Raw genomic sequence first — 10,486 nt, 5'->3', positions numbered from 1 at the left:
TACTGGTGACACTCACTCCGTTGCTATGGTGATTCTGTGATTATGGCCCTCTTACGGATGAGATACGCCTACGCCTCACATTTTTCCGAGTCTGGTTCCCCCAGACGAGGGCTCTGGCTCCCCCAGATGAGGACTCTGGCTTCCCCAGACGAGGACTCTGGCCAAACAATCTGCACCCCCATTCCTACAGGAAGGAGGGGTACAATTTCTGCCTCAGCTGCTGGAGGTGAAGTTATCCTTCCAGGGTCAGGCCCTGAGTCAGGTTTGCAGAGGAATATCTGCACTCTGCATCCAGCTGTGCAACCTTCCCATCAGGTGACACGCATGATCCGAGAGCCCAAGCTCCTTGCCTGGGACCCTTCTTGTTTAAGGGGAAGATAATTGCATCTTCCTACTTACAGTCTATTTCTTATTTGAATTTTCTCCAGAGTCAACAAAGCTGTATGCATTCAGTGGTTCCCTGCGGCTTTGCCTTGGTCACACACACACACACACACACACACACACTCCTCCTCGAACACACTTTGGTGACTAAGGAGCTGGTAGTCAAGGGGGACTTTCTCTCACATGAGAAAGACACAGCCTCCTCTTCCTCTCTTCCACGTTCCTCTCATTCCCATGAGACTTTCACACAGGTTCATTCCTTTACAAATTTATTTCTGGTGAATAAAAAATAATAATAATTTATGTGACCATAAAGACATTACGACCTGGGGCAGAACTTCACTATCCCCTTTCCTTTTGGATTTTGCAGATTGGTGAGAAGGTGGCCGAGGGAAACCCAGCTGCATGCTTTGTGGAACCAGGAGATGCCTACGGGGTGACTGACACAGGGATGTCTGCGGAGGGCTGGGAGGTGGGCTCCGAGGAAGGCAAAGCCAAACCTCTTTTACAGAAAAGCAATGTCTCTCTGTAGGGTTTGTTTTTTCAGTTAGTCCACAGAAGCTCTGCCACATGCCTGTTCCTAATGCCCATAAACGTATCATGCCGAGCAGACACTCGGAAGGATGGAGCAGTTGTCCCAGGGATGTTTAAACTTGGCACCTGGGGACCCTGTGTGGGGGGAAGATGTCTTCCCCCCAGAGACCAGCCCCTGAGGAGGCCGTGCCGATGTGGAACCTGGGCTGCCGGCATAGCTCTCACAACCTCTGGGTTTCTGGACTCTACTGCCTCTGAGCCTGAAGTGAACGTCCCCCAGTTCCTTGGGCTCCCACAAGGCTCTCAGAGGTGGCCATCACCTCAGTCAGCAGAGGGAAGCTTCCTCCAGGGTCTGAGAGCCGAACACACTGATAGCCTGTGCTGGGGGCTGAATGCCAGAATCCCCAGGCCAGAGCCCAGAACCTCAGTGCTGGGGAAGGTCTGGGGGTTCGCGGCCACGGAGGGAGCAGGCTTGCTCACCACGTCACCCTGCTGCCTGGCTTCCACATGAGGCTGTGGCCTCAGGATCATGTGGGTGGTAGGGTTTACTCTCTTGGGTGAATTTTGGTTATAATATTTTGATAAGTTAAACTCACTGACAACACACCCAGAACGCAAGCAGGGAGAGCCTATGAGAAGCCCTAAGGAGTTTTCCACGATAAAGCACACAGGGCTCACCCGTTAACCACGCGGCTACCCTCTAGGTGGCCTGGGGGGCCCATAACGCCTGCCTGGAGGTACCGGCTGGCACTGATCACCAGGCCCACACCTGACTGGATGCCAGCAATTTAAACAAGAGCTGCTTATTCCGCTGAATATGGCTTTAGCATCCTTACCCAAAGACTTTTTCTGAAAGGCAGAACCAAGCAAAGCCCAAACTCCCAGATGACTGGGCAGTTCTGAAGCCCAGTTCAGGTTCCTTTTTTGATCTTCAGAGACAACAATTTCTGGGCACAAAGATCAGCTCAGGGCTTCCTGTCATCTCCTCTCATGAGACACACACCCATACACCTGCTCCCCCTTCACACAGAGAGGCATTTCTATGCTCCAGGCCTGGGACCATTTTTACCCTGAACCCACTCTCTTGTTAGATGCTCTGAAATGAACATTCACACCCCAAACCGATTCATACCTCTTATTTCCCTTTGAAGAAAAACCAGAAGCACCCCCCTCACTGCCATCTGGGGACACCTACAGGAGTGCTTATTAAATTACACCTAAAGCACAGCCTTTCCCCCATTTCATGAAATGAGGAGAGACCAAGCCAGTCACGAGGCCGCTCACGTATGTGACGGAGGGTGGATGGGGAAGGGACAGATGAAAAAGCTCACCACACCAGGTGGTAAATGGGAACCAGCTTCACCAAAGCTCACAGCAGCAGAACACGCCAGACGGGAGAATATTTATACAGGTCCTACAAATATCAACTCTGTTCCATACCTGTTCTTTAAAGGCCTTTCCATTTGGCTTGTCTCTGGAGGTTTTTTCTGGTATCAAACGCAGTGGACATTTTTTTTTTTTTTTTTTGCAGTACGCGGGCCTCTCACTGCTGTGGCCTCTCCCGTTGCGGAGCGCAGGCTCCAGACGCGCAGGCTCAGTGGCCATGGCTCACGGGCCCAGCCGCTCCGCGGCATGTGGGATCTTCCCAAACCGGGGCACGAACCCGTGTCCCCTGCATCGGCAGGCGGACTCTCAACCACTGTGCCACCACGGAAGCCCCGCAGTGGAAGTTTTAAACGACTCCGAGGCAGGGACAGAGAACTCACTGCTTGGCCCTGCCTGGCTTCTGGGATGCCAGGCTATGACAGGGGACAGCTGGAAGGGGAGAAGCAATCACACAGCCTGGAAGAAAAGGGGGCGAGGGTGGGCCATGGAGGAGCACCCCAGAGGCCTGCTACATGAGGCCATTAACACAGCTAGACTCTGAGCCTCTGGGTCGGATTCTTAGTCTCAGAAAGCACCCTGTGCCCGTCTGCAAAGTGTCCCTTGGAGAGAGCCCCCAGTCCACGGGCTAAGATCCAAGGGGGTGCAGCCCAGGACAGCAGTGAAAAGTTGTACTAGCTACAGTGGAAGAGGGCGAGTCAAGAGTGTGTTAGTTTCTCCCATTAGGTGCTAAGCCCCAGCCAGCTCTCTCGAGTCAATGCCATCATCCCCAACTCTCTACATACTCTCTCCACCTGCTTCTCACTTACTGTATTTCCTGTAACTTCCAACTTGTCTGGGAAAAAATTCTACTATGTGGAACACTTACAAGTCTCTTATAAATATGAGAAGCTGTCCAAAGTTTAATTATATTTTAAAGCCACGGCATGGGCCACAGTCTGTTAAAGCAGGACTGTGGGGCAAGGTCTACAGGTGATACTTTTTGTGGACCAAAGCATCAACTTTTCCCCTGGGTGGAATATTCAAACTATACTGTGAATGAAATACGAGATGTGATAGCACATTGCTGTGGAGAAGTGCAGTTCTTCACCAGTTAGCAGCTTTAAAAAACCATGTACCTCTGTCACCATTGTCTTCCCCCGAGGAATTGCTTTTCAAAGACAATTGCTACCTGGCGTTAGGATTTATCCGACAAGCCATTCATCCTCCACGTACTGTCTTGGGGAAAGGTTCAGATTAAAGTTAAATTGAACATCTTAAACTGCCCTTCTAAGGAGAGGGCTCCGAAAAGAGAAAGGAGAGGAGGGGGGAAACTCTCGAACTGTAATTCTCGAATCGTAGCATACAGAAGACAGACTCTGAACATACGCTATGTCTTCACCTTTAAGATGGGCTAATGAGCAAAACTATGTTGTTAAAGGTTTGTAATGATGTTAAAATGCATCTAGATTTTGAGACAATTAGGACATAGAGAAAACATCCATCACGGGTTGGAGGATGGATGACAGATTTTTTAACAGGATCTTGAATTGTGATCATTTTGAGAGCAGAGAAGCTGACGCGGAACCTAAAGACGAAGTCACCAAGGACTTGCTTTATTGGAGCTGAATCCCCACTACGAATGCCTAAGGCGGGCTGTTGTACTGAATGTCACCTGGGGGACCTGGGTTTGTGGGGATGAATTTGTATGAACTCAAACAGCCTCTACAGAGTAAGGAGCCCACACATTTTATTACAGCCCCTGCTCACTGAGCCCTGCCAGTCCCCCATACCTCTGCCCCTTTGGATTATGGAGGAAAAAAAAAAAAAAACATTCGATTTTCTGGGCCACAGAATACAAGTTGGGTCTAGATTGTACAAGGAGCTTACACACTGAGGCAAGAGAGCGTGCAAACAGGGGCAGGAATTCTTCACCCTCTGGGCGAGCCAGTGCTTGAGACACAGCAGGAGGACCCGAGTTGCCCTCCTGGAGTCCACACTGGTTTATGTTTCTGGCCTTTATTAACCGTGTCCAACTCCAACGTCCATCTTCTCCCGAGAGGGAGAAGAGTATCTTTGAGTAGCTATGGCATCAAGGATTTCCCCCGAGCTGTTTGGTTTTCCTTTTTTTTTTCTTTCCTATTCAGATTTCACAGCAGGCCCAGAGAAGGACCAACAGAAGCGCGAGTGTCTGAGGACGATGTAATACTGACTCCTCCTTTTTGGTACCAGTCCGTGAACCCGCGCCCCTCTCTCCTGAGATACAGTGAGGCGGGGTTGGGGGAGGTGGCAGAGGAGCTGTGGGTGGAACACACTGTACCGCGTGACATCACCATCATGCAGCTGGTGCCCGACAGGACAGGGGAGCGCGCAGGAGAGCTCAGGGCTCCCGGCTCACCCCAGGGGGAGGGGGGGCAGTTCCAGGGCGGTGCCCGGCCCCTCAGGACCGTTGTCCATCCAGTTCTCGCACGGCCGGCCCCTTGGGTGCGCCCTCTTGGTTCTGGCCTTAGCCTTCGTCCTCCCTCAGCTCAGTGGGTAGGAATTTATACTGCTGTTGGCGGATCTGGGCTAGTTTTTTCCTTGCTTCTTCCAGTTCTCGCTCTTTCTTCAGCATTTCCTCCTGGGCGGCGATGATCTAGAAGCAAAGCAACAAGCTGGATGGATCTGAAACTTTTTAGGAAACTGCCCTCCCCTCCACTGCTTGCCTCATGAGCTCCCACAGCCTCTGCTACAGTGGGACACAGCCATGTCCCGGGACTAAGTATTCTTAGCTCTGGAGACCAGCCTCCGTGCCACAGTTCGGGTTTTGAGACCAACGATCCAAGACAGTAAGCTGACTTCCGGCCACTGATTTAACAGCAAATATATACTGTGTCCCTGTGATGCAGCAGGCTCTGGTGTAAGCACTTTACACGGAGTGTCCCATCATCTTCATGGCAACACTGTGAAGTATGGCCTATTGAATGTCCCATTTTTCCAATGAGAAAGCTGAATCTCAGAGATGTGGGTCCGCTTTCCTGAAGGGACCCATCTGGTGGAGCAGGACCCGGCCCAGGTATTCCCGAAGCTAAAGCTGGAGTCCTTAACTACTAGATGGCTTTCATATATTTATTTCATGCTTCTAAGGTGTGATCTGAGGAATATTAGTTAATAGGTATAAAGGGGAAAGGGGAAGTCTGTGCTCAAGGAAGTCAAATAGATTTCTGAAAAGCAAAGGTCTTTTCAGAGCCTTGCTAGACTAACGAGCATCGTGATATCTGAGGAGGGAGTACAGAAGTCAGTGATTCCCAGAACTGTTTGATCAGAGACCCTTCTTCATGGAACTTCTCATGGAACTAGTGTATCAAGAAGCAGATTCTGGTAAAAATGCATCCTGGGTATTTCCAAACACAGGGAGTGGTTCAGGAAGAGCTAAGGAAGGCATGGGAATGAGTAAGTTCAGCCACGGGGCTTCAGTGCTCCTGGTGGAAAACCAATCTCATATAAAGGATTTACATTAACACATCCCAAACTGCAAGCGTGGTTTCCTGACCTTTCCACCCCACTCTCATGCACAAGAATGCAGGCCTGCGTAAGTCAGATTCTCATCCACACTTGTAAAACTTCTGGGAGAGGGTCATCATTCATTCTTTCTCTAGGGCCAAAAATCTGGAGTGAGTAGCAGCTCCAAATGCATCATTTTATTTAAATGATAATATTGCCGTCCTCCAATTCTCTTCTCTCCCTTTTCTATAACAGAATCCCTGATTTTTAGGTAGGTACACTGCTACTCAGAAATGAATACTCCATTTCCCTGCCTCCTTTGCAGCTAGGCTGGCCATGTGATGAAGCTCTGACCAATGGCGTGTGAGAGCAAGTGATGCAGACAACTTCAGAGTCATGCCCGCCCTAACTTTCCGTCTTCATGCCGGCTGGAAAACTGAGGTGGTTATCAAGCCATCTTAGACCAAGATGTTGCCAAGGCAACATCTCAGGGACGGTGGAGCGGTAGGCAGATGGAGTCTGGGTCTCAGTCACAAAGGAGCTGCCACACCATCCCTAGACTGCTTACACCCAAGACTGTCTCACCAGGGAGAAATAAACTTCCATCTTGTTTAAGCCACTGTTATTTTGGGTCTCTGTTATAATACAGTGCTCATCTGGGGAGTAAACACTGTCTGGATTTAATCACAAACCTGAGCAATGCCCCCTACAAACTTTGTTTTCACTACAACATCATCATCACCGGCTTTGCCAAATGCTGCCTTCTGGGCTGCACGCACAAGATTGTCTGAGGCTCTTTTCACAGCATTTCCTGCTGCCTGGAGAGGGGACAAAACACACATCGTATCATTGGAAACAGCCATTTGGATTCAGCAAGACAGACATGGAGGCACAGTTCATGAGACTATGAATTGATTTATCATCCAATTGTATGTAACACAGAATTTCTCTCTAGGTAGTATCCATCTGTCCATCCATCCACTGATTCTATCAACACTGGCACCTACCTAACCTCAGCTCATTCGCAGGTTAATGAGACACATTTCCTGGCTCCCAGGGAACACATACTTCTCAGGGGAATTACAATTATGTGAAGACATGATTATAGCACTATGATATGTGTGTTAACAGAAACTTGCTCAGGGGCTGCCCCCTTGGTTAGAAAGCCACCTCTCCTTGCCCCATCCTACTGAGGCATACTTGAGGACTTGGCTCAGAGATCATTTTTTCTGTCCGTCTTAGCCTTACCCACACCCACCCAAGCGCTCCTGGAAGGCTCCCTGCTGGCTTCTTTGCAGCCCTCACCACACTTCTGGTTGCCTCTCTTCCTCCTGGACAGTGAACAACTTGAAGGCAGGGGCTGTGATTTCAATCTCTGCATCCCCAGCACCGGGCACAGTGGCTACCCAGGGCTGGGGCTCACTGAACGCTTTCAGAGGGAATTCAGGGCTATGAAAGCACAACCTACCCCTGCACAGAAGCAATGGGAGCCCCACAGTAACTAGGGCCTTTACGGATGTGCTTTTAGAGTCACAGCTGGCTTTATGCCACACTGTCAAGGATGGGGCGAGTGCCAGACACACCGCAGAAGAGCTTGTCCACGTGCAGCCTAGATCTTCAGCAAGGGCTACAGTCCCCACTGGTTTACTCTTAATGCTCAAAAAGCATGGCCCAGGGGACTCGATCTCTGCCACCCGAGGTCTGGAATTTCCTTTTCATGGTGGTCACGGCTTCGTTAAATCTCCCATAGTCCTTGCCCAGCCCCCTGAGAGTCAAGGACTTGTTCTTGGGGGCGAGCCATCAGAAAGTTGAGAGTTTTCTCATTCAAAGTTAACTGACTCATCTGGTTGGTGATCTAAAGCGGCCAAGGGGGACCACGAGGGCTCACGCAAGAAGGGAAGGGGAGGCCCGTTAGCGCTTGACATCATATGCTCATTCTCGTCATATGTTTATTCTCCAAACAGTTTTATGAGGTCAGAAATCATTAGCCCACTTTTCTACGTAGAAAGTGAGGTTGAATAACTAATCTAATATCCTGCAGCTGGTAAGTTATAGAGCTGCGATTTGAACATAGGCCTGTGTAGCCCCAGAGAACCTCTGGGTCATTGTAAGGGATTCACACAACATTGCAGCACCCACATAAATCAGTAATGATGATCATAAGAGTGATGCTGGGTTGTATCTGTGTAAATCCTTAGGACTTACAAAAGCACTTTCACATTTCTGACCCTCATAAGAGCCAGTGCAGGCACCTCTATCCTCACTTTACAGATGTGGCAACTAAGGCCTGAAAGGTTTTGAATGACTTGTATAAGATTATGCACTTTGTACATAGTAGAGGCAGGTCTTGAACCCACGTCTCTCATAACTCAGGATGTTTTCCAAAGGAGTGTCCCCCAAACCCATGAATCGCACATTCACACACACGCAGCTCCCCGTTTTCCCCTGGGTTTATGCCAGGAGGAAAATGAAGGTGAGGGAGGTGGGTCAGAGACAGACAGACACAGGAAGACCGAACAACGGCCATGCACTTTACAACTTAGGAAATACGACGAGAGTCCCGAGTTTCAGTGGAATTGTTCAAATATTACTGCCATTTATGATCTTACATAAACATTTTTAGCAACATAAACAATCTGCATTACATTTACTATAGTAACAAACATCTAGAAAATTGGAAACAAATAATGTCCAACGTATAGAGAAATTCTGGCATAATCAGTTGATATAATATCATGCAATCACTGAAAATGAGACCTATGAAGCATGAACCAGTTAGCTTCGCACAGGGCCATTATGAAGACTTTTCTTCAAGGAAAAAAAAAAGTATGATAAAACGTGAAGCAAAAAAAATGCAGAATGTCTCTGTTAGGATGACAACTAGACAAAAGTATTTTGTGTAAGATAAAAACAGGAAGAGAAAAAAATAGCACTGGACATGTGAAGATGGTGAAGCTATGTGATCTTTTTCATTCCAACATTTCTTTCACTGTGCTTAAAATACACAATCAGGAAAACTTAGATCCACTGGGCAGAACTCAAGTGACACCTTCATAAGTGTGTTCTCTGGGCTCTGGGAAACCTTAGCAGCATCTCATATAAATTCCTCAGTCCTTTTGCTCCCTCCTTAAGCAAACACTGAATGAGAGCCTCCACTGAAACAGGTACCATCTTAGGAGTGAGAGACACAAAGATAAAGATCTGGTACCTGCACCTAAGAAGCTCACAGCCTTGTCAAAGGTGGACTAAAGATAAATGTAGTAGTACTGGGTGACAGGAACTGCAAGACTGGTCTGCCCAAAGGCTATGGCAGGGCAGAAGAGGGACTGACTGCCCAAGGTCTGGGATTCAAGGAGGGCTTCCCAGAAGAGGTGGCTTTGGAGATGAGTCATGATGGATGAGTAGGAGTTCACCAAGGTTGGGCTGGTGAGGGGAGGACCCCAAGGCATGAGACCAGGAGGCACACGTGGAGAAAGTCAGTTTGGTGGCGTTGCAGGGGTAGGATGCATGGCTGCACGTGGCAGGACATGAGAAACGTGGGACAGAGCTGGCTGATGGAAGGCCTGGTGGGTCATGCCAAGGAAGCGAGACCGCCGCCTTTGGCAACACTTTCCCGCTCCAACAGGAGTATTTTCCCACCAGCATCAGTGATCATTACCTGTAGCCGCCTCATGGCCTCCGAATCCTGATCAGCCTTCACCTTGCAGGCCACAAGCAGCTGAGCCGTGGACGCGGCGACCTGCTTGGCGGATGAGATGAGCTTCTCCTCACTGGCGTGCCCCTGCACAGAGGCATTAGCTGCCTCGCAGAGACTGCTGGTCGCAGCTGCCACCATCCGGGCCTGGGGACAGTCAACAGAGAAGTGACTTGAGGCCCAAACCTCCTGCAGGGGATCCAAAAAGCCAACGGGGAAGGAGGAGGGGGCAACTCACGGCAGAAATCAGGCCCTGTGACCATTGTCCGTCATCTGCGGCGTTGGCGGGGATGGAGCCCACCTAGAGTGGAGTATGAAAAGCAGCAATGAGAGCGGGAAGGCACAGGGTGACCTGCAGCCCCCAAACCCTACCTTGCCCTGGATTTGGAGAGAAAAGCATCTCATCAGAGATGCAGCACCTCCCTGGGGCTCTTGCCAACAGCACCGGCAGGAGAATGGAGCACGCATTCCCATGCAGGACGCCAGCAGCTCCAAGACTGCATGTCCTGACCGGTTTCCCCCTGGGCCACAAGGAGGCGACCGGAAACGCTCTCAACGACCTCCATTTCACTGCCAGGTACCGCGTTTCTGGGAAAATGGCTCAGGAACGATGGATGGGCCTATCTTGACACGCCTATTTCCTCTGCTGACCTTTCTCCATCTCCAGCGTGGGAGCCCCTGAGGTCTCTTCATTCAAGAGGTGAGGGAAGCTTAAATCTCTCCTGATTCCTGACCCTGGAAGCCACGCTGCGACTTTCTGGCAGATGACGTTAAAAAAGGGGGTGGGTCTCTCTCCGTACAATTGAGCACAGATCCTCGCCTTAAGGAAATACAGACTATTTTTTTCAGGGGTGGGGAGAGAAGTAAGAAGCTAGAAGTAAGATGTTCCCCGCTTCTGTTTAGGAATTGTTGCAACAGTGAAACATTTTCTGACCAGATGTAGAGGGAGCTACAGGAGGAAACACCTTTACACATGTGGGAGGTGCCTGGAGCGGTAAGAGATGAGTATCTAAATTTGCATATGAAAGT

General features: G+C 49.7%; 1 protein-coding gene across 4 annotated transcripts in view; it reads right to left on the bottom strand.

Moving 5' to 3' along the window:
* Positions 1-2,538: 2,538 nt before the first annotated feature.
* Positions 2,539-10,486, bottom strand: part of TLN2 (talin 2) — a 443,808-nt gene continuing 435,860 nt past the window's right edge. For all 4 annotated transcript variants that reach the window (XM_029237651.1, XM_029237653.1, XM_029237652.1 and 1 more), the window contains 4 exons: positions 9,696-9,758; positions 9,422-9,604; positions 6,456-6,581; positions 2,539-4,915 (listed from right to left, as the gene is read on the bottom strand). In XM_029237651.1, the coding sequence (XP_029093484.1) occupies positions 4,787-4,915; positions 6,456-6,581; positions 9,422-9,604; positions 9,696-9,758 (501 nt within the window). In that variant the 3' untranslated portion in view covers positions 2,539-4,786. The remainder of the gene's footprint in view (positions 4,916-6,455; positions 6,582-9,421; positions 9,605-9,695; positions 9,759-10,486) is intronic.

Source organism: Monodon monoceros, unplaced genomic scaffold, assembly GCF_005190385.1.
Source record: "Monodon monoceros isolate NGI ecotype Baffin Bay Population unplaced genomic scaffold, NGI_Narwhal_1 Super_Scaffold_21, whole genome shotgun sequence".
Taxonomy (NCBI): Eukaryota; Metazoa; Chordata; class Mammalia; order Artiodactyla; family Monodontidae; genus Monodon; species Monodon monoceros.
The sequence above is the reverse complement of the archived record's forward strand: the minus strand, read 5'-3'. Positions and strand labels throughout refer to the sequence as shown.